This window comes from Calonectris borealis, chromosome 15 (assembly GCF_964195595.1).
Source record: "Calonectris borealis chromosome 15, bCalBor7.hap1.2, whole genome shotgun sequence".
NCBI lineage: Eukaryota > Metazoa > Chordata > Aves > Procellariiformes > Procellariidae > Calonectris > Calonectris borealis.
This window is the reverse complement of record NC_134326.1, coordinates 10448612-10471557: the sequence shown is the minus strand read 5'-3', so window position 1 is coordinate 10471557 and position 22946 is coordinate 10448612. Positions and strand designations below refer to the sequence as shown.

The following is a 22946-nucleotide window of genomic DNA, read 5'->3' as shown; positions in this document are numbered from 1 at the left end:
TCTTCCCCATGCTTCAGGTTGATCCCATCGTTCTTCCATAAACTATAGCTTCTGTATAGAATTTGCTTTTCCAGGGGTTGAAGAACTGATTTGGGATTTCTTCTGAGGTGGCTTCTCAGGTGTAGGCAATCATTTCAGCATTTGGTGTTTTCCTAGTTCCATCTGTCCAATATAGTATAGTAACCTTGACTCTGTCAAAGTTGCTGCTTTCTTCTATAGTATTTACAAAATAAAAGCTAAGGTACAAACTGGAAGATAGGGTACAACAAAGCGAGTCATATTTTGGAGCAGTCCTCAGGTGTTGATCACATGGAGATGGTCTCGGAACTCTTTCCGGAAAGAATTATGTGGTTGGACCAAAAAACCCAGATTGTTAATACATGAGACAATCCAACTGACTGCACAGCAGTAAAACTTATTACATAAATTACTGACAAATAAATAAGGAATATATCTTTCGTTAACAATTCTCATCAGCATTTAAAATTATTTTGTATAGCAATAAAACTTGCAAGACAATTGGGTTTTGAAGGCATCACAATGTCTTGTGAAATATAATAAAAGGTGATCCCCTTATTCAAATTACCTATTTTAATAACCTGAATCCTGTATACAGTACAGCACCAATTCTAAATGTGCTATTGTTTTGGTCAAATTGGAGGAAAAGATGGATTGCTAGACTAAAGCTGCCCTGTCTTATGGCTTGCAAAATAGAACAAAACATCCTCTTATATTTTCTGAGTTAGCCAAAGCTTGGAGCAGTACATTTGAGAAGTATATCTGTATCTGCTAGAGTAATTAATTCCAAGCGCTGGTGAGAAGAACCTGGATAAAATCTGGAGTTATAATCTCCCTATGTGATTTATAGTTCTTTGAGTTACATTTTTAAAGTGAAAAAAGTCTTTTGCTGGATGGCAATTTAATAGAAAGAGTGAAAAAGTATACTTTCATCTTTCTTTCAGTGCTGCTGTGTGATTTTAGTCTTATATTCATTTTTGCATTTCTCTGAAAGGTGCTGATACTGTCAAATTGAGACCTTGTGGTGGTGATGGATTAAGTGGTCAGCTCCACTTTTCTGCCTGTGGCTGTTGTGTCTGGAACAGGCGTGTATTGTCACTCGGGAATAGTCACAGTTAGTCTGGCACGTGAACTTAAACTGGTTGTCCAGGATGGATATGTCTCTGGAAGTGCTGCTTACAATTTCAGGAAAAGGTAGTGATTTGGCAGTAGAAAGACTAGTGCATCTTTACCATGGAGTTACAAGGAGCGGAGATCGGCCAGAGTCTAGCAATGCTTATTACTCTACCTCTTGAGTGTAGAAGGCAGCTTTGGCACAATTTTCACGTGACAACTCTAGCAAGATTTGAAAAAGGATTTTCTGAGTGGCTACAACCTTAAATTGAAATTCAAATATTGAATGTATGATACAGCAATAGCTTCACAAAACTGCAGGGGGAAGCAGATAACTACTAATGGATGATTTAGAAATAGAATTGGTATTTGAAGCTGAAAAATATATTCCTTATCTGTTTAAATTCCTTGCTTATGTGCACCTTTGAACCCCAGTAATTTTGAATTGACTGCTACTTGGTGACCTTACAAAAGGTATATGAGATGCAGATGTGCATTGTCACACTGTATAAATAGCCTTACAGAGAAGAGACTACGATTTGCTGCTCTTGACAAAACTGGAGCCAAGAACAGTTCCCTAGCAAAGTTAAATCAATTGATCAAATAAAATGCATAGGAACAGCCAGAGGAAGCACAGTTGGAAGCATTACAAACTGAGGGTGTTCGTCCTTCAGCTCTCACCAGCTGTATTTAAGGATTTCACTTCCAGCACTTTTATTATATTGGTTACTTCCGAAACAAATAGTGAAAATGTGTAGGTTGCTTTCTTCTCTAATAGTAGAATAATGCTTCGATGCTTTTATTTTTAACCCTGAGTTTTTTGGCAGAGTAGTTGAGGTCCAGGGACTGTATGTGATGGCCTTTCTTTTGAATTGTTGTACTTAATTGTCAGAAGGCCAAGCTGTCTTTTCTCATTACTTCAGATCAGGCCTTAATCTTCAGCACCTCTTGCTTGCCAGGCAGGTTTATGTTAAGATCCTAATTTCTTCAGAATATGGACAATTGTAATTCAATATCCAAACCTGTAAACATTTCTAATCAGATTCTTTAAGAATCATATTACTAGTTAAATGTAGTTATTTCTTCTGGACTTTAAAAAACAATTTTTTGACTTTGTACATCAAAAACTAATGCCTGCCACTTGGAATTTGCCATCTTTGTCTTAATAAAATTTGCAAAAAACAAACCTTAAGATTTGGCTGACTTTGAATAGCAGAAAATCATAATGGAGTGTAAGTTGGGGAAGTTGTGCCTGACCCCAATGTCGTATATGAGCAGCCTCAGGGAACATAGTGGGTCAAGATATGTTTTCCTTAGGCAGAGCATTCTAGGAGTTCAGTCTGACCTACTTCCCTTGCTGAGGAAAGGGTAGCCCGCCCTGCAGCTACTTAAATCTTTTTCTGAAAAATGAGTGGGTCGGGACACTGAAATGACATTGTGCAAAATTTGTCCCAAGGACAAGTCACTTGCAATTTTTTCACTCTGGGCTGATATGATCACAGTAAACTGATGACCAGTCAATTTGCAATTGTCCATCGAAGCTGGAAATGCAGCATACTGAGCGAAGAGGTTATGTCTTCCAACAGCACTTTAGTTTTTGGTTGGTTTGGTTTTTTTTACACCCTGAATTTGAATAGAAGACAGATTCTAACAGCATGCATTGGAGCAGTCCTTTCAGGTTAAATGTAAATTCATCCAAAATAGTTGACTTTCCACTGTTTTTGTGTTAGGATTTTCTATTAAAGAAATGTATATATGGAGGAATAAAAGATGTATTTATTTCACAAATACATAGTGTGCTTTAGAGGGCAGTGCATTTAAGATGTGATGTGCTAATACATATGCTTTTACATTATGTGGAAAAGCCAGAGAAATTTGCTTTTAGGGATAGGCTGCTACTATATATTGCTTATGGGTCATACTTCAAATGCAAATCCAGAATGATGCATGAGATAGACTATAGACTTTTCACAGTATTTTTCAAAAAGGTAAACTTGTACAGTTTGGAACTTAAGGGACAGCCTGAAACCCGTAATACAGGGATATCTTGAAAATGTTGGTCAAGCTATTACAGAAATACTGGTTTTGAACCAGGACTGCATTGCTTGCATTGCTGCTTTCCAGGGGGCTGGCTAAGTTGCAAAACCATATACGGTGTTCTTAACAATGCTGCTGGCTTCTGAAACATGCTTAGACAACACCTTTTCTGGTCAAATAGTCAGAAGTAACTGCAAGACTGTCACTGACATTTGTATGTCTGTAACAGTTACGTGACTAATAGTCCTCTATCCTTCAATTTTGTGCAGTTTGATTCGCAGGCAAGAGGACGTACCAAGGAACAGGCTTTCGGAGGAGGAGAGTTGTGTGAATCCTCAGCTTCCCAGTATGACAGTCCTTAAACTCTTCAGTTGCTCAGGGATTCCATATGCCCATGTTTCCCCAGCGAACATGGCCATACAGCCACCTTGGTCTTTCTTGTGTGCTGTTGAGACTCTAGGTCACAGTCCCCTTGGCTACCTGAGAAAGAATCCCACAATTGAAGAATTTTTTTGTTCCTTTTACTCTTTTTTTTTTTCTTTAAATGTAAAGCTTATTCTCCTTAAGCCTTCTTGCCGCAAATCACTTTTTATATTAGTATTTAATACTTAAATGGGGTAAACATGTAATATTTTGTAATAATTTTAGTAAAATGAAACAAAATAATGGTAATACATGTAAAGCTTTTCATCCAGTATTCCTGGATTTTAGGGTTTCTGCATCAGGTTTACTGTGACCATGCTGTAGTTCTCATTTTTCATTATTTCATTATTCTTATTTTTCATTTCAATCTTTCATTATTGTAGAGTTGTAACTCTACCTTATGCAACAGTGAATCGGTTAATGGCACTTAAAGGCCAGTTCTAAATAGGTCATGAGCAGTGAAGTCAGTAGGGCTAGTGTTTCAAGCATTTCTTTTCTTGAATGAGGGTTGTCAATGTAGATCTTTCATGTTTTCCAGTAGGATCATCATCTCCAAACCTGTTCTGTGCTGAAATCTGGCTGCTTTGTTCACTGGTATGAAAATTACTTCTGTTGTGCTAACTTTCACTCTATATGCATTCAAGATGTTTTAAAAATTTCTCTCTGTGGAGGGACAACTGTGCGTGTGGCAGTGACCTTGCTGGAGCTGTTCTGTCTAGCACTTCGAAAGTTTGCGTACAGCTTTCAACAGCAGAATCCTGCATATTACAAAGAAATTGTGCTTTTAATGCAGCTTGTGCCTTAAGCGCTTAAATTTATTTGTATGCTTGTATTTAGAAAGCACCGACTGGCTTGTGTACATTGGTGCATTGTGGAAGGACTTGTGTCAGTTTGTCAGTCCACCCTGGAGGAAAGCCAATTTCTAAATAGTGGTGCATGTTTTGTCTGACGTACGTTTGGGTTTTTTTTTTAAATGCGAGGAGCAATGAGTATTAGAAAACATTTAATAGGTGATAGGAAAAAATTTAGTGATCTAGGCATGTATCGAAAGGGTCAGATGATATTTTACTGTGTAATTTTGTGTGTCACAACTGAATGCCATTCCCCTGAACCTAGTTTTCAGAGCACTGTGATCTGTTATTACTAAGATGGTGACTGTGGTCAGGCGAATTACTTTCCAAAACCAATAAAAGCAAGAGGAGAGAACCTCTGATTTTGTATTGTTTGTCAGCTTCTTGGCAGAGCTTTGAGATGGTGCAGCGCTCCACAAAGAGTACTATATTTAGCTGTTTCCAAGGAGATGTTCTGTGCGATATTGATAATTGCATTAATCCTTGATTTACACAATCTGCAGGAAAGGAAACTGCTCCTTTTCCTAGTGTTGGCTTTTTAATTGCTCAATGATCTGTAATTTATAGACACCTTGATTTAAATCCTTTGTGTATGCATGTGTATTGGGGGCAAAATCGGTGGTCAAATGATCATTTTTTCTACCATAGAAATGATTCATGAACATGAACATTGCTTCTTGATGTTACTGTGTTACTTACACTGCTTTGTTTTTACTTGTGTGTGGTATGTCTGCATGTGAGAGACTTCCATTGTAAATAGGTTGAAGAGATGGCTTGATGACATCCTGTGTTTTCTGTGTCAGAGGCTAAGAGCATTCATGTCAACTTCGCTTGTGCCAAGAGTACTGTTAAGATATTCATGGTTGAAAACACAACTCTGCTCAGCATGTGCAATTTTCACTGTATAACAGAACAATCTTCCTATCTCTGGGTCTGATGGTTTAGTCACTCTCTGCATAAGAAATCTTTCAGGGCAGTGTTATCCGTGGACCTGTTTCTAATGCAGTCAGCTTAACATGCTTTGTACATCTCTGAAAGTAACTATGAATTTCTGAGGTGGAATAATTTCAAGCAAAACTTTAGAGACTTGACATCTGAAATGTATTCTACATAGTTGACCTGCGCTGATTGAATTAAACTGAGTTGGAAAGGAGAAGCAAACAGCCAGCTAAAAAGCTAACATATTAGTTTAAACCATGTAATTCACTATGAATGCTCTTTCTGCATACTGTTGTCCATGAACTGGGGCTTTTTAATTGCCTTGTTGTTATACTCCAGTGTTTCATGGATATATAAATTATATTATGTCACAATGACTACAAGCAAGCTATCTTGGTACTGGTTAAAATTCTTCAGATTATATTTTATTCTGATTTCCGTTCATACTTTATTTGGAACTGCAACTGACCTACTTGTTCATTTCAATTAAATACTTTGAGACATTGTCTTTTCTTTTGTAGAAAAGAAGAAAGGAGAGCACAATGCTGAAGGAGAAAGGAAATGAGCACTTCAAGAAAGGAGGTGGGTTGATAATCTTTTAACACCATATGGATGTTAGAGAATCTTAAATCAATACTTAGCCATCATGATGATGTTGCAGAAAACCCATAGGAAGACTCTCACACCTATCGTTGTTCAAATTTATCATGTATATCGTTTTTTATCCAGCTCTAGAGAACAGAAAGAGATAGCAGACCTCCTTAAGAGTTAAGTTTAAATCACTAAGACTTGGATTACTAAAGCAGGATTCTCATGAAAGCTAAGTGTTTAAATCCAAGAACATGATACAGAATTGACTGCCTTCCAAATGCCAGGGTTTCTTTTACTAATCAAAAAAGGCTTCCACTAGGGTCTGAGTTTTGCTAGTGAGTGTGCTTAGAATTGATGCAGGACTCGGTGGCTCAGTAGCTCTCATGTACCTTTGTACATTTGCATGTTTCTTTTTATCCACTGACTCTCTGTTATACATTTTATTTATGTATGTGTGTGTACATATATATACAGACATCTATATATACATATACACACACATATATGTACATCTATATATACTTAGATGTACATCTATATACATATATACATATGTATGTATGTGTATATAGAGAGGACACACATGTATTTGTGTGTATATATAGAGATGTACACGTACACACACACACGAATATTAAAAAAAAATCTAGAGGTATGTAAATTTCTAGCTTATGCCAGAACTGGACATGTTCTGAACATAATTAATACATAACAACAGGATTGAGGTCAGTAATAAATAACTGTACCAGTGCTTTTAATTAAAAAACATAAAGGGGGAAGTGATGTTGACACCTACCTTTCATTTAATGTTCTGGTGGCTAAAGGATTCACAAAGAAACCAGGAAATGTAGATTCATACTTTCCTCAGACACAAACAAGTAACTTCCCCTTCCCAGAAGTATACCCAGATAACCAGACCTTCCTGTTGGAGGTCTCTTACTGTGTGCTAAGAGAGCAAGACTCCTGGGGAATGATTTACCAATTCAGGCAAGCATCTGAGCAGGCAGAAGGGAACTGCTCGGACCATGAAAGCAGCAAACCAGTAATGTTGGCTGAATCATTTTGTGAAGTCTCATCCATAGCTTCTTCTTGACAGATTCTTTGGCAGATCTTTTCAGTGTGCCTGTGCCTGCCAAAATGCTTACTAATGAGAAATACACAACCTTTTAAGCACCTGGATGGTCACCAGCTAATGAGCACAGAAAGAATTGCTCTATTTTGAGGACAATGCACTTGTCAGCTGGCAGGGCGTTGTTCAGAGTCAATATAGGACCTTTTCACTCTTGACTCTGCCTTTATTAGAAAATGAATAGCTTGATAATCCCATGTGGTTTACCACCGGTCTTTGCTTTAGACCAGACTTGATGATGGATGACCTTCAGGTGATAATGGGTTTGTGGTGACTGACCTTTAAGTCACTCATTGAAGATGATGTGGCAAATAAAATATCTGTGTAGCTGCTTTGAACAGGTATCAGTGCAGTGACGTGTTTCAGCACATGCTTCCTTTCAGATCAAGGATACACTTAATCTAAAGAGATTCTACCTCTAAGGCTGGTACTCAAAGAGAGTGAAGGAATTTCAGGGATGAGAATTATATGCACATCATGCTGCACTTGTTACATTAAGCTCAGGACTATATTTCTGCTTTTACAAAGGTGTTGATTTTAAAATAATTAAGTGTCATTGATCTATGTACTACTTAGTAATGCACTTTGTCTGAGAGCAGCTACTGATTCTGATTTAATACTGCATCGTATATTGAGAAATGTTTCCAAAGAAATCTTAGCCATGTGGTTCACTGACTGTACTGGCATTTGAAATAAATGGTCTGTTTTGTTTTTTTTCCTATTGCATCTGCAGACTATGGAGAGGCGGAAGACTCTTACACGAAGGCTCTGCAGATCTGTCCAGCCTGCTTCCAGAAAGATAGGGCTGTTTTGTTTTCAAACAGAGCTGCTGCAAAAATGAAACAGGTGAATATTCTTTTTACTTTATGAAACACCATGTATTGATTATATGACAAATGCAGTAATGAAGTCATTAGGGGTGCCCAAAGAAGGGCAAAGGAATAAAGCTGTTTGCAGGTTTTGCTGCTTGCTCAGTCTCTCATACTCCCAGTAGAAATGCTGGTACATTTGGTTTTACTGAGGATGAATACAAACCTGAAAGTTGCAATTGGAAGAGCTGTTCAAAGTTGCTCTGCTGCATTATGTTTAAAACACTGATTTTTCTTTCATTCTCTCTATTTTAAATTAAATTAAAGTTCATGTGGAACAGATGTCTTTAAGCATGTTTAGTATATGCAGACCATGTATTAGATTGTTTAGTATTGTAGCTAGTTCGTATTTTTTCTAAAAGCCTGGATTGTCATATACTTGTCTTCATTTAATTGGCTCAACTGCTTTGAGGCATAAGCAGGACTTCCTAACTATGGCTTTATTAATTCAGTTAGTCTGCTTCCTTCACAGTTCATAGAATCATAGAATAGTTTGGATTGGAAGGGACCTTTAAAGGTCATCTAGTCCAACCCCCCTGCCGTGGGCAGGGACATCTTCAACTAGATGAGGTTGCTCAGAGCCCCATCCAACCTGATCTTGAATGTTTCCAGGGATGGGGCATCTACCACCTCTCTGGGCAACCTGTTCCAGTGTTTCACCACCCTTATTGTAAAAAATTTCTTCCTTATATCTAGTCTAAATCTATCCTCTTTTAGTTTAAAACCATTACCCCTTGTCCTGTCGCAACAGGCCCTGCTAAAAAGTTTGTCCTTGTCTTTCTTATAAGACCCCTTTACATACTGAAAGGCTGCTATAAGATCTCCCCGGAGCCTTCTCTTCTCCGGGCTGAATAACCCCAACTCTCTCAGCCTGTCCTCACAGGAGAGGTGTTCCACCCCCCGATCATTTTTGTGGCCCTCCTCTTGACCCACTCCAACAGGTCCATGTCTTTCCTGCGCTGGGGGCTCCAGAGCTGGATGCAGTACTGCAGGGGGGGTCTCACCAGGGCAGAGTAGAGGGGCAGAATCACCTCCCTTGACCTGCTCGCCACGCTGCTTTTGATGCAGCCCAGGGTACGGTTGGCTTTCTGGGCTGCAAGTGCACATTGCCGGCTCATGTCCAGCTTTCCATCCACCAGTATCCCCAAGTCCTTCTTGGCAGGGCTGCTCTCAATCCCTTCATCCCCCAACCTGTATTGATACCAGGGGTTGCCCCGACCCAGGTGCAGGACTCTTGCACTTGGCCTTGTTGAACCCATGAGGTTCACACGGGCCCACTTCTTGAGCTTGTCCAGGTCCCTCTGGATGGCATCCCGTTCCTCAGGCGTGTCAACCGCACCACTCAGCTTGGAGTCATCTGCAAACTTGCTGAGCGTGTGCTCGATCCCACTGTCTATGTCACTGATGAAGATATTAAACAGTACCGGTCCCAATACGGAGCCCTGCGGGACACCACTCATCATCGATCTCCATCTGGTCATTGAGCTGTTGACCACTACTCTCTGAATGCGACCATCCAACCAATTCCTCATCAAATCCATACCTCTCCAGTTTAGAGAGAAGGATGTTGTGGGGGACCGTGTCCAAGGCCTTGCAGAGGTCCAGATAGGTGACATCTGTAGCTCTTCCCATGTCCATAGTTGCTATATGTAGTAGGACAGACCTGTATAGTAGGAATGGTCTGGACAGAATGGCTACAGCTTTCTTCATTTGTTTTCTATTCCTTGACCAGGGACAGGTGCGCAGATGTTACCAGAATGAGCAATACAGTTAGGTAGCATGGGAGGCATAGAACACAATCTGTCTGAACAGAAACTTTCACTTCTTTAGAAAGAGGAGTTACTAAGAATTCAGGGGAAATTACTCCCTATTTTTGCCTTTGTTTTTAAGATTAAATTATTATAGAAAAAGAGCACAGTAACTCCTATCTTCAGTTTACCTTCCTGCAAAGGGAACTTTCTTGCAGTTTTCCTCCAGTATTGAGACAGATGCAGCTCTGTTTAGAAATGTACCTTGCAGCCATATTTAGGCATAAATAAATAAATTCTTGTTCAGCTAGAATGATCTAATTCGCTGTTGGAATACTGAATTGTTTGATCAGACAAGGAAAAAAATTGAATAAAATCTGTAATAACAGATGCTGGAACCTTCCAAATATGAAAGCTGTAAACTGAAAAACTTCCTCATAATACAGATGTTAACTATTCATATCACTGGGAAACTAATCCAATAGTCCCCAAAGGAGCCCAAGATGAAAGAAGAACTGTGCACAAACTAGTGTATCTCACTAATATAGATCAGCGGAACCTGACAGACCAATACGTTACTCTGAAAATAGATTCATACTATTAATAACTTCCCCATTAAGTTTTTCTTCCATACCTGCTGCATCCATTTGCTTTGCACTACAACAAAAGCTTGTGAGGCATTCTTCTGTGAGACAGCTTCTGTTTTATGGAGGAGAAATAGTTCCTTGGGTGTAGAAAGATTACTGCTACTTAGATCAACAATACAAGCACAGAACAGCCTGATTTTTTTTTTTTAAGCCCTTTTAGTTTGAGTGAAAATAGGATGTCTGTCTCAGCTTTTCTGTTTTTTTTCTTGTTTCATTATAAGCAGATTGCCTGGCTCTCATCTTCTACCTATGGTTGTCTGGGTGCACTAAAATCTTGTCCCTACCACTTCTGTAACTCTCATGCATTGTCCCTTATAGAGAAAGCTGTATTAGTGCTAAAGGCAGTATCTGCTTTCCAAATGTCTTAGCTCGTACAGACAAGAATTTATCTTGGGAACTGTCTGTTCCAACTCTAATTATTTGACAAAGGTGGAAGAGCTGTAGCTCCATTAAGCCAAGGCCTACAGATGTGACTCAGCCTTTTGACTGTAGCTTGCTGCCGGCTGTTCAGCGCAGACCGATTAGTGGGGCAGCCGTGCAGTTTGAACACTGGCAGCCTTCACAGAGAGGAAGCTAATCACTGGTAAAGAGCTTTACATCAGAAGCAACGGTATGAAAAGCCTTGATTACATGAACATCCCAGTTCCTTGGAATGCCGGACAAATCTTTTTGCTTGCAATTGTAAATAGTCTGTTTCCCAAGAAATATGACTTAAATACAACAAAACTATTTTGTGTTCTAGGACAAGGTGGAAGCTGCCCTAGGTGACTGCAGCAAAGGTATGACTTTTTTTTTCTGTGTGCTGCTCTTGTGCCAGATCTTTCATACAAAAATTATGCCCGTTGGCGCCTTACTGCAGAGCTGTAATTTTGGGCATAAGGGTCTTTTAAGGAATTTATAGAAAAGCTGTGGTGGAAGACACCTGAATCTAGAATTATTTATAGTATTTATTTTGTAAAATGTCTATCAAACTTCTCCTGTCTGTAATAATTCACTTTCTATTCTCTTGTGCCAATAAGGCTGCTGTTTGTACTTTTTTAACAGGAAAGTCTGTGCTGTTTCCTTACACCTACTATTTTAAACCCACTTCCACCTGCCATTCCCCCTCCAAATCTTGGTTTAATCCCAGATTCCAAAGAACTGTGAGGCTTTATAGCGTTAAAAGCGTTATCAAGTCCCTTTTATGCAAGGCTTTTGCTTTGTCACAAGAGCTTATGCTCTCCCGTTCTTGTCCTGCATAGTTTTCTCTCTGCAACTTCTGGTGAAATCATTTCAGCTGTGCATGGCTTTATTGCTTCCACCCACTCACCCATGCTCGAATATTTGTTAAACTCCCCATGATAGCTGGGGAAAAAAGTCCAAATTGCCAATCAGAAAACTAATCCAATGGCTGTGTGCCAGTACTGCTTGTACAGTAAATACGAGTTTGTACATGCTAAAAGTATTCTTGAAGGTAACAAATTCTAGCTGGCCTCTGTCACTGTGGGGGTTTGCCTTGTTTTGGTGATGCATTTTGAAAAACACTTCTGCTAATTTTGTAGTGGCTGAAAGGGAATCGGTCTGCTTTGCAGCAGTGAGACTTAAACCTACCATTGCTTGACATTCCCCAGGGACTGGCTTACAAACTGCAATGCCTCACTTAGAGCACAGCAGAGCAATTCACACTAACCTGCAACTTGCTGACTGTAGCATTGTCTTTGTCCTTCCAGAAGAAATAAGCTAGAATATTTAGCTAGATGATCCTAGATTTAATTGCCCTGAGAACCATTTTAATGGGTGAGTAATTATAGAATGGGCAGTCTTTCATACTCCTCCTTTCTGTGATGAAAAATGGATGAAGAAATTCTTGAGAAATTACCATTTGCAGGTTACTGTTAAGTTTAGCATTCAATCTTAACTGCATCCGTAAACACGGTCGTGGCTGCCAAGGGAATAAGGAGAGGAAAAGCTTAAATTCAGTCAGTATGCCTCTCTGCTAACTTGCAGAGCTAATATAACTGCTTGTGGATTCCCAACCCAATTTTGACTGTTTGATATTAAATTCAGAAGAACACCAGTAGTTCTGGAGTTTGTCTCAACTTGAACTGAGATAAGCAGGGAAATGCTTATTTTCCCTGCTATGTGTATCTTTAGGTATATTTAACTTTAGCTGTAATCTAATAATATACACTTATTAAATATACAAAAGCTGAAAAATATCTTACAGGTCCTTAAAATTTCTGAAGCGTCACTTAGAATCTCTGCATATATAGTATTGCATAATTAAATGCTTGTGCATTATAAATCACTTCTATCTGCGATAGAGTGTAGTCATTAAATGAAATATGATCATTTGCATTAGATTTTCATAGGCAGATGTATGCCTTTCTGAATTATGACCTAGCTTTTAAACTGTGACTCAGCTTGATTCTAAGCTACATTATAAAGATAACTATTAAGAATTTAATACACACTTAAGAATTCATTTGAGGAGTGTAGAAATGTTTCAAGTAAAATACTGTGCTTTGTTTTTGTTTTCTAGCAGTGGAATTAGATCCTAACTATATTAGAGCTTTGCTGAGGAGAGCAGAATTGTATGAAAAAACAGAAAAACTAGATGAAGCTCTGGAAGACTATAAGGCAGTCCTAGAAAAAGACCCATCAGTTCATCAAGCCAGAGAAGCTTGCATGGTAAGCCTTTTTAGTATACTTTGGCCTAACTTTAAACCAAGGTCTTTTCTTTCCTATTCTAAATATTTAATGCTGTTTATGCATGCAGCTTCATATGCAGTGGTTATAACTTTTTTTTTTGAGTCTGAAAGTGTAGTGGTTTTCTCATCTGGTTTTATGTAAGGAAGATTACATGGACTGCCACAACTTCCATGACAAGTCTGAAGTCCGTAAGGCATAGTCCTCTTTTTACCTTTGTAAAATGAGTGAAAGTAAACATGTGTTCTGAGCTGTAAGCACGTAATTACACGTTTAGCTGCTGAATAGCGCGCACGCACACACACACTTCATTCTAGTTTTTTCTGATTGAGGTTGTGAATTGTATTTATGCATGTGCTAGAAAAGGTTGCCTGAATCACTGCTGCATTTTAGTAGCCATCATTTCAATACGGATCTGCAATTTGGAGATCAGAATACAAGCATCCTATAATACAGTGCTTGCTTAATTAGTGGGAGTCTGGTTTTCTTTCAGTAGAATTATTTTTCTGATTGGTAAATTTGCAGTCGAATGCCTTTATGGCATAATTATAAAATAATTACTTTTTTTGATGACTTGATTATATAACTTTGAGAATGGCAAAGAGACAGGATTCTATCAGTCTGTATCTACGTTTGTGTCTACTTTAAAATGTTGATGTTTTTGTTTCTTGATTTAGCTGTTTTCTGTTCTTGTTCTTTGCTATGCCTTGTGTGTGTATTGGCCACTTTGAGTTATTTTACTAATAGTGACTGAAGTCTCCTATTAATCTTCAAAAATTTAGCCTTTCATTTGAAGAAAAAGGCACCTTGTGGTTGCAAACAGCACTCAGTTACTTTCTTTGTTCTCAAAAAGAAAAAAAGAAAAAAAATCTGCAGCTTAGTACTGGGTTCCAGGGTCCACTTTCAATCAAATTACAAATACTTCAGGATTAAACTTTTCTTGCAGAATCTTCGCCGTATCTTCGTAAGTGTAAGGAAATGCTTTAAAAGTTTCCTTGGCCTTTAGGATGTGTCAGCTTGGGTGAAAAAACGTAAACCCTTAGCACTTCCTGAAACCCCAGTCTAACATGTAAATAATCCCTACACAGTGGGGATTTAAAGTCACTGCTACAGCCTGCTGATTTAAGGTTTTAAGTAACTCTTTGCGTAAAATACCAGCAGGAAGTGATTTTTCTAGTGATATTTACTATGTAATGCTCAGTGTGGAAAATAGCTGTGGATTTGACAAGTTCAGAGGTCTTTTCACAAGGGTAGTAGCAATGGAAATTTATTTTGTGCAGAAAGCTCCTCTTACAGGCTGCTTGCTGTTCTTATTTTTGAAAAGAGGTTATGAAGGCTGTGTTGAAAGGACAAATGTGGTAGAGATGTGGCCAGGCAGCCTGTAGTTTTGAAGGAACATGTGCTAATGAAAGGTAGCCACTATAAAAAGTACAGTGGTGGTCACTTTTTATCAAAGTGGGAGCTTCAGGTCATGGTACGTGAATGGTTTGCAAGCACCAGGGAGCCTGGAAAGAGCTGACCATCTTCTGCAGGGAAAACAACAGCCAAACTATTCTTTACTTCCATTTTAAGGTAAATGGATGCAGTTTTAAAATGTAATTCTTAGTTGGGCACCCAAATCCATATGCCAATACTTGACTTTCTATCTGGTTAAATTTTCAAAGGGCATTATTATTTTAGTTCAGCTTCACATCAGTGAACCTGCAACATATTCTGCCCCATAAAGAAAAAAAAATCATTTGCTTCACCCACAAAATTATCTCTAAAACCACTTTGAATATGTCACTGCAGAAATATTCTTGAAAGGCTTAGGTTTAACTGTTTTAATTCTCCATTTGGGAAAATAAATCATTAGTAGTGATTTCTGCCCCCCTCCCCCCCCGCCATACTATGGTGTTGTGAGTGACAGATTAGAAACTGCTTTTATAGCGTATTAGACAAGAAGCCTTGCCTGAAATCACTTCCTTTGGGACTGGATCAGTTGCACTGATGGCAGAAAAATATTCTGCTTAACTGTGTAACTCCTGTAAGGGTATGGTTTCACAAAACAGCTAAACTGATCTACTAATTGCCTGCTCCTTGCAAAGCTGTCCAGTTGCTTTCCTTGTGCTAGGCTGGTACTAGCTCATGTCCGACCCTAGGGGGTGGCTGGTTCTATATGTGAGCCTGGCAGACAATGGACTCTGCTAAAGGGAAAAACAGCAACAAGCGAGCAAAAAAAGCCAGCAACCAAAAAGCCTCAAAGTAAATACTTTTATATTGCCTTGGCTTTTTGCAGTCAGACAAGTCCTACTGTAAATGCTAGTGAGAAGGAAAGAAGACGTGGTCAAGGCAGTGCAGGAATTGGGGCCACCCCTTTTGGCAGCACCCACTGACAAGGTCAGTTTACTGTACTGTGAAACAACCCCCTGATGCTTGTTGCATGCATCTGGTTGAGAGCAGGAGAGCACTTTATCACCTAGCTCTTGGCAATGGCTTAATAAATGACAAGCTTGTCAAACATCATTACTGCACGGGTAGTGAATGTGATGGGTCCATCACAGTCTAGAAAAGAGTATTTGTGTTGGCCTTGTTTATAGTCTCCTAGCTGAGACTATGGCTTATTTGACCCAGGAATTCAGCCAAGGAGTCTGCTGACATTTTTAAAGGCAACGGGGTTTTTAGTTTCTATAGCTTGTAGTCTTTTAGCATTAGACTAGCTCCAGAGTGAGGCCTAGTGTAATCTAGCCAGTTACTTGGTAAAATAGTATTAGTGTATAAGGAGTGTGTTTTAGCAGCTCATCATACAAAGAACAACTGTGAAGATTAGACACATTGTTATGAACCACCAGTCAGGACTCCACAGATTAAGATTTGGGAACACTGTCAGTAGTTGGTACAAAATGTAAGGAGTTTTAAAATACATATATTTTGGCTGATTGGTACCCCCTGAAAGTATAGATACTGTCCTTTATACTTCTTGCAAAACCACAATTTTCTTTCAGTAAGTATGCCTCTAATAGTCTCACAAAAGAGCCCTTGCTCAGTAACCAGTGGAGATTTGGGCTAGAAGAGAATCATAAACAGTGCTGATGTTCTTCCTGGACATCTTTCAGGAATGTTTTAGAACTATCAGTAACTTATTCTTAATTTTTGTAGCTGGGAAGTACAGAGGTTGACTGTTTCGTATACCTTCTGCTCCTTGACCTCATTTTACTAGGCAGAGGCTTTAGGCTCACATGCGGTGCAGAACACTTTGTACAAAATGCCCTCAATTTATAGAGCAGTGGGATTTAGGACATTCTGCCCTGAGTTCATCCTGTTCTTTGTCAAGTTTCAGGGTAGAAGCAATCTTTTGAGACTGAAGCTTAAAACTCCCCTCTTGAAAAATTGTTAAGGAAATACTGACAGCTAGTTTTACACTTTTTAAAATATTCATAATAAATCTCTAAATTTCATAATAAAAAACCAATTCCAGCAGTAATGTTGACTCCACATATGTGGTTAACACATCTAATGTGTAGGAGACCAAGAAGCTTTGCTTTATTGTAAGGTGAAGTGCATTGCTCTTTGCAGAAATGTCGCAGCATTTTTTCCCCCTCACTGGTAATGAAAATGAGAGAATCTACCAATTAGTTTCATTCACTGTTAGAGCAAATCATTCTTCTTCCTGTACATAGAAAATATTTCACATGCTGCTTTAGGGAATGTCATGATCTTGTTAAATGACAGTTTAAAAATATTAAATACACAGTAGTTCTTTGCTTTGATTCCTGATCTGGTAGCTGCTCTAAAATTTCAGTACTGTTTGTATTTCAGGTGTAAGTGCTAGTGTTTTGATTTAAATCCTAGTGTTGCACACTTTAGTTACTTTTGACATCTTCAATGCCAAATTAAACAGTTTGAAATTATAATGTTTTTGTAATTAATGGTTTCCCAGAAAGTGTTTAATTATATGGTATCAATCTTTAGGTTTTGTTTTTAGCAGGTGTGTAACAGTGTTGTGTAAATTTTAGCTTCAATACAGTTTTTGAGGGATTGGCAGGCCAGATATATTTATTTACCAAAAGAAGCTGTACTTTGACATAAGTATCATAGACACCAGATAAATAGCTGTCCTTACGGACACCTTTCTATAGATAACTAACCTCGCAAATACATTTCGGGAGTGAGAAATGCTGAGCCTTTGGAATAGTAGCATTCAGACAGACAAAACATGGAGTATGTATTTCAGATCAAGGATTTGTGTCTTTGTTTCCTGCTAAAGCCTGATGTCCAAATGTGAGACACACACGCCCCTCGTATTGGCATATATGCCGAACTCATCCAAGATTCAGCAAATCTCACAGCCACAACGCAGACTGAATTTAGAGCCTGGGGATATCCACACGTGTCATCATGCAGGCAGCTTAGGTCCAGATCTCCACCCAACTTAATAAGCCCCTCTGGGTCAGCAGGAGTCAGATGAGGTCTGGCTGGGCTAATTAGATCTGGCTCACTGGTGGTGATGCTGGGCCTGGGCTGGTTTCAATCTTAGCTATCCATACATATCTGCATTGTATTCCTTAGTACTTGTTTTTCTGGGTCTTTTTCTGGAATATACCACCTCTCTTCCCCATCACTATAGAAAATGAACTGTATTTGCCTGTGTTCACCAGTGTATCCTGCATTGAAGAGGAGAGGAATAGTCAGGCAGCCTTGTCAATGGGCTTTTTCTTGAGGTGAACGTCTTATTTCACTGTAGCAATGATATCAGGATGACAAATCTATCCATGACGATTGGCGCTGTAAATGACAGGAAGAACAAGATTAGGAAATGAATTCTTTAACTATGATGAGAAGCCAATTACCACAAGGAAAGTGTATCAGGAGTGAATCCCACACCTGTTACCATAGTCTGCAACTGTAATTAGTTTACTGATAGCACCATTACAGTAGATCTGTCTTATTTGCTATGACCTCCACAAGAAGAGACAGCATAGTTATGCATATAATTTCATGCAGAACTGCCAGAATTATACAGTAATAAGACTAGTATAAAAGCTTGAAATAATACTTCTGAAAAATATGAAAAAGATGTATAAAAAGTGACTGTCATTTGTAATATATTTTAATATTATTTAACTGATGTACAGAAAATGCAAAATTTAAATGATACAATGGTAAATTTAGTTGTAGTGAATATAAAATTCTAATTAAAAGTTATCATTACAGTGATACAGCAAAACACCAGTACTGGATGGAAGATGAATCACAGCTGTTCTAGGCATAAATGGGAATCTCAAATCATTAGGAATGTGTAGACCATGCAGTTACATAATGCTCATTATAAACATGTGATGAGTTTGTTTGTGATGGTGCAGATTTTAACACTGGTGCCATTTCTGCGGAGGGAAAAAGCATGTTAATGAACTGTTACTTGGACTAGTACCTTGCTCAGGATGAACTGTTGGAGTTACCTCCCCAAGATCAATTGTCAAATCAAGGACCTCATTTGTAATGCCCTGTCCTCCTTAGAACTATGCCATATATTGCGTAATAAGATGCTGCTTGTTAAACTGTGTCCTGAAGTTCATAAACAGTTAATTCAGTGATCTTCTGATAAAATATATGTATTTAGAAGACATTAGTGTTTTCACGGTGCGGATTTCCCTGAAGTGTGATGCCACTGAGAGCTGACTTCATGGCTGTTTTCCTCATTACACCTGTGCTTATGTTCTGAAGTCATGTGCTTGCTTAGTTCCTCTAGCCTCTTACCAAATTTAATGCATGCAGCAGAGGAGATAGTGCTAAAATATACTTTAATTGTAAGTGTCTTAAATTCCATAAGCTTTTCAGTTAAAATCCCGAGCAAACAGATCAGATCTGTTTTTCAGCAGTAAAAATGTATGCCTGTATGAAACCTGCACTTACAAGTTAGGACTTACTGTTTATGTGAACTGATGTCATAAGATGAATTACAGGTTTCCAAAATAAGATGAAAGTGTGGTTTGTCATAAGGATTCCTTTTAAGCCATAAACAGTGTATCCTCGGTATGTGTATGCAAATTCCATAACGTACAGTATTATTGAAAGCATGGGTCTGATTCCAATTTTTATCTCTCTCCACAGCGATTACCTAGACAAATTGAAGAGCGGAATGAAAAATTAAAGAAAGAAATGTTAGGTAAGTAGCGTGTACATATAACTTGCATAATAATCTTCATAGTCTACTAGAAAAATAAAAATGCATGAGTAGAATCTCTTGTACAAAATTTAAAGAAGGTAAATCTTAAAGGAAATACTCGTTCTGTGTTAAACAAAACTCCTGATTTCTTTGTAGTTCTCTATTGCTTGGTTTCACGTACAGTAAGTTCTAGCCAAATAATTCTCCCATACAGAAAAGGCTATTAGCTAAATTTAAAGAAAGAAATACTCAAGACCTTCTAAAACAATTTAATATTGATGCATGTAAAAGCAGGGAAAAATGGTTTGAAACAGACCAACTGCTCTGCCCTTTCTCTCTGCAATTAAACCTTCAAAGGAAACATTCCCATGAAAGGGATAAAACAGGGTTTTCACTAAACCTTTATGTAAAAGAAGTCAACCAGCTGTAATAACTGAGCATGTTTGATCTTGTGTCTGAAGAAATAAATTTGGTTCTTTTTGTAGTACTTCCAACCTATAGACCTCCAAGTCTTCAAGTTTACCTTGACTTATATAGTATTTCAGTTCTGTTTGTGTGGAGGCTGAGTTAGACCTACCTAGTGTTACAAACAGGCATCTGGCCTTGCTAGGAGTGGAATTAGATTTCCTAAATGCGTAGCTCATTGTCTTTTGACTTTTTACAATTCTATACCAAAGGGTACTTATTGACTCTACTTGTTTGTAGAAAAGAGAATTTAATTAATATAACTTGTTTGAATGAGTCACAACAACCCCAGGCAACGCTACAGGCTTGGGGAAGAGTGGCTGGAAAGCTGCCCAGAGGAAAAGGACCTGGGGGTGCTGGTTGACAGCCGGCTGAACATGAGCCGGCAGTGTGCCCAGGTGGCCAAGAAGGCCAACGGCATCCTGGCCTGTATCAGAAATAGTGTGGCCAGCAGGAGTAGGGAGGTGATCGTGCCCCTGTACTCGGCACTGGTGAGGCCGCACCTCGAATACTGTGTTCAGTTCTGGGCCCCTCACTACAAGAAGGACATGGAGGTGCTGGAGCGTGTCCAGAGAAGGGCAACGAAGCTGGTGAAGGGCCTGGAGCACAAGTCTTATGAGGAGCGGCTGAGGGAACTGGGGTTGTTTAGCCTGGAGAAGAGGAGGCTGAGGGGAGACCTCATCGTGCTCTACAACTACCTGAAAGGAGGTTGTAGCGAGGTGGGGGTTGGTCTCTTCTCCCAAGTAACAAGTGATAGGATGAGAGGAAACGGCCTCAAGTTGCACCAGGGGAGGTTTAGATTGGACATTAGGAAAGATTTCTTTACCGAAAGGGTTGTCAAGCATTGGAACAGGCTGCCCAGGGAAGTGGTGGAGTCACCATCCCTGGAGGTATTTAAAAGACCTGTAGATGTGGTGCTTCAGGGACATGGTTTCATGGTGGACTTGGCAGTGCTAGGTTAATGGTTGGGCTCGATGACCTTCAAGGTCTTTTCCAACCTAAACGATTCTATGATTCTGTGATGTATATGCCCCCATCATCATGTTGTATGGTATTGCTTGGGTAATATCTTAATTGGATTGATGTATTTCAAAAGGATAACTACTTAAATAAGATTGCCCAAGCAAGAGTGGTTTTCATGTGTAATCTTAAGTATAAAGCACTTCCTTGCACAGTGTTATGGTTAAACTAACAGCTTTGGGGGGAACCTTCTGCCCAAAAGAAGACTGCTGTCAACATTGCCTACTGTCTCCCAGTTAACAGGGTTTAATTCTTAGAGGTTCAGACACTACATAAGCCAATCTGACATTCTGGTGCTTTTTAAAATGAATTTTTATTTTTATATAATCTTTTCATTTGCACTGTTTAGAAAATCCACACGAAAGAGCAAAGACAAGTGACAGTGTAAGATAAACTACCTACCTAACCTGTTTCAGAAATAGCTTTCAGTAGTTATCTGTTTACTCATTCTAGGTGTCACAAGTAGTAGATGAAATGCTGTTTTAAGATGAGTAGGCTTTGAAGGTTTGGGATGGGAAAGGGGAAGACAGTTTTTGCTATTCTGCAGAGATCAGGTTAAATAAACTCAGTCTGTCTTGCATACTGTAACACTAATTCTTAAAATATTTGGGAAGAAGAGACTGTTTCAAGGACTTATGCTGAAGCTTATACTTTTAATTTTTTTTTTCTTGCTGTGCAGGGAGTGTAATTAGCTCTTGCTTTGTACCTGTTTTGACCTAGTAAAGTTGCAGTGAGGCTTTCTAGAACCTCATCAGATTCTGTTTCCACCATTGTACTTAGAACAAGACATGAATAAAGAAGGCTAAGTGCGATAGTGCTATAAATAAATGACAAATGCAGAAAATCTCCAGAAGGATCGTGCCCATTTGTAGGACATGGGATGGATTTCAACACAAAGTAATATGAAAACAATTCCTGATCTTTTTTGAAGTCTCCCTTTGTACCATTGATACCAATGTCTAAAGGGCCTCACTAATCACAAGGGACTATACTGAAACAATAAATCGAGCTTTATAAACTGCCATTACAAACCTAGTTCTGTGCTGCTAATTTTTGCCTAGATTTCAGACTAGATGTGATCTCTCTAAAAAAGATCTTTAATCCAGTGGCAGTTAGGATTTCAGAACTGAACTGACCTGAACAACTTCTCCAGCTCAGTTGGGAACCAATTCAGGCTGTTTATATCGGGATTCTCGAGAAAGGAATCCCTTCTCAATGACGTTACATACATGCAAGGAGATACACTGACGTTTACTGTGGTAAACAGCCAGGAAAACCAGACTAAGAGTGGCGTAGTACAGCGTATAACCCTATGTTCATCCACAACCTTTGCGTGTGACAGGATTCCTATAAATTGTCACATTTATTGTTAAAATTATATGGTGTCAATTGGGCAGGTGGTATTTTATTCTTAGCACTGCTTGTGTAACACACCAGTGTAACACAAATTGAGGGTTTTTTCTATAATACGTTCTTTTAATAGAACACTTGAAATTAAGTTAGGAATATGGACAGCAACCAGACTAATTTTTGTAAGTGTTATAAAATTTCCTGTATCTTGTCAGTAAGAGAGATAGCAGTGATGTCATGGATCTAACGATGAAGGCCGGGGAAGGAAATACGTGCCAAGGTTTACAAAATGCTGCTGTTCTGTCTGGGGTCAAGGAAAAACCCTTACAATTGAAGAAGGGGGATTAGATGGGAGTTCCGGAAGGAATGAAAGAAGACAAACTTGTTACAGTGTGGTGGTAAAGAGCTTTCTTTGGATTGTTTTTGTTGTACAATGTATCTGTTTTAAGCTGTTTCAACTTTTCTTTTTCAAAAACGTTGTTAATGCTTTTACCAGCTGCGTACTGTGTCAGAATAGACAATTGCTTGTGGTAATCTTAGGAGATTATCTGACTACTGATTAAACACTGCCAGGTGTGCAAGGATTCATTCCCCCGCCTTCTCACAGGGGAGTGAACTCAGGTGCTGGGTTGTACCCCAGATTTTTTGGTTCCAGGAGAGCAAGTCGGATGCATCCTAATAGTTCCAGGCTAGGCCTGTCCAGAAGCACTGACACTAAACTTAAATTAATCACCAACAAAATCTTTAGAAAGAATGTCTCACTTCATGCTTTGGCTCCTTTGAAGTTTGGATATTGAATTGAATTCTTATTTTTAGTCAATGAATCAGCCAGTAACATTGTTTTTCTAGGCTTTTATTCTTTCAACTAAAACTAAGTCCTGGTATACCCAACTAAGTAACACTGTCATGGAAA

General features: G+C 38.8%; 1 protein-coding gene across 2 annotated transcripts in view; it reads left to right on the top strand.

Moving 5' to 3' along the window:
- The window catches only part of TTC1 (tetratricopeptide repeat domain 1), a 35790-nt gene that overhangs the window by 6598 nt on the left and 6246 nt on the right, over positions 1 to 22946 (top strand). For both annotated transcript variants that reach the window (XM_075164160.1, XM_075164159.1), the window contains exons 3-7: positions 5903 to 5963; positions 7835 to 7947; positions 11108 to 11144; positions 12887 to 13035; positions 19144 to 19198. In XM_075164160.1, coding sequence (XP_075020261.1) covers positions 5903 to 5963; positions 7835 to 7947; positions 11108 to 11144; positions 12887 to 13035; positions 19144 to 19198 — 415 coding nt within the window. The remainder of the gene's footprint in view (positions 1 to 5902; positions 5964 to 7834; positions 7948 to 11107; positions 11145 to 12886; positions 13036 to 19143; positions 19199 to 22946) is intronic.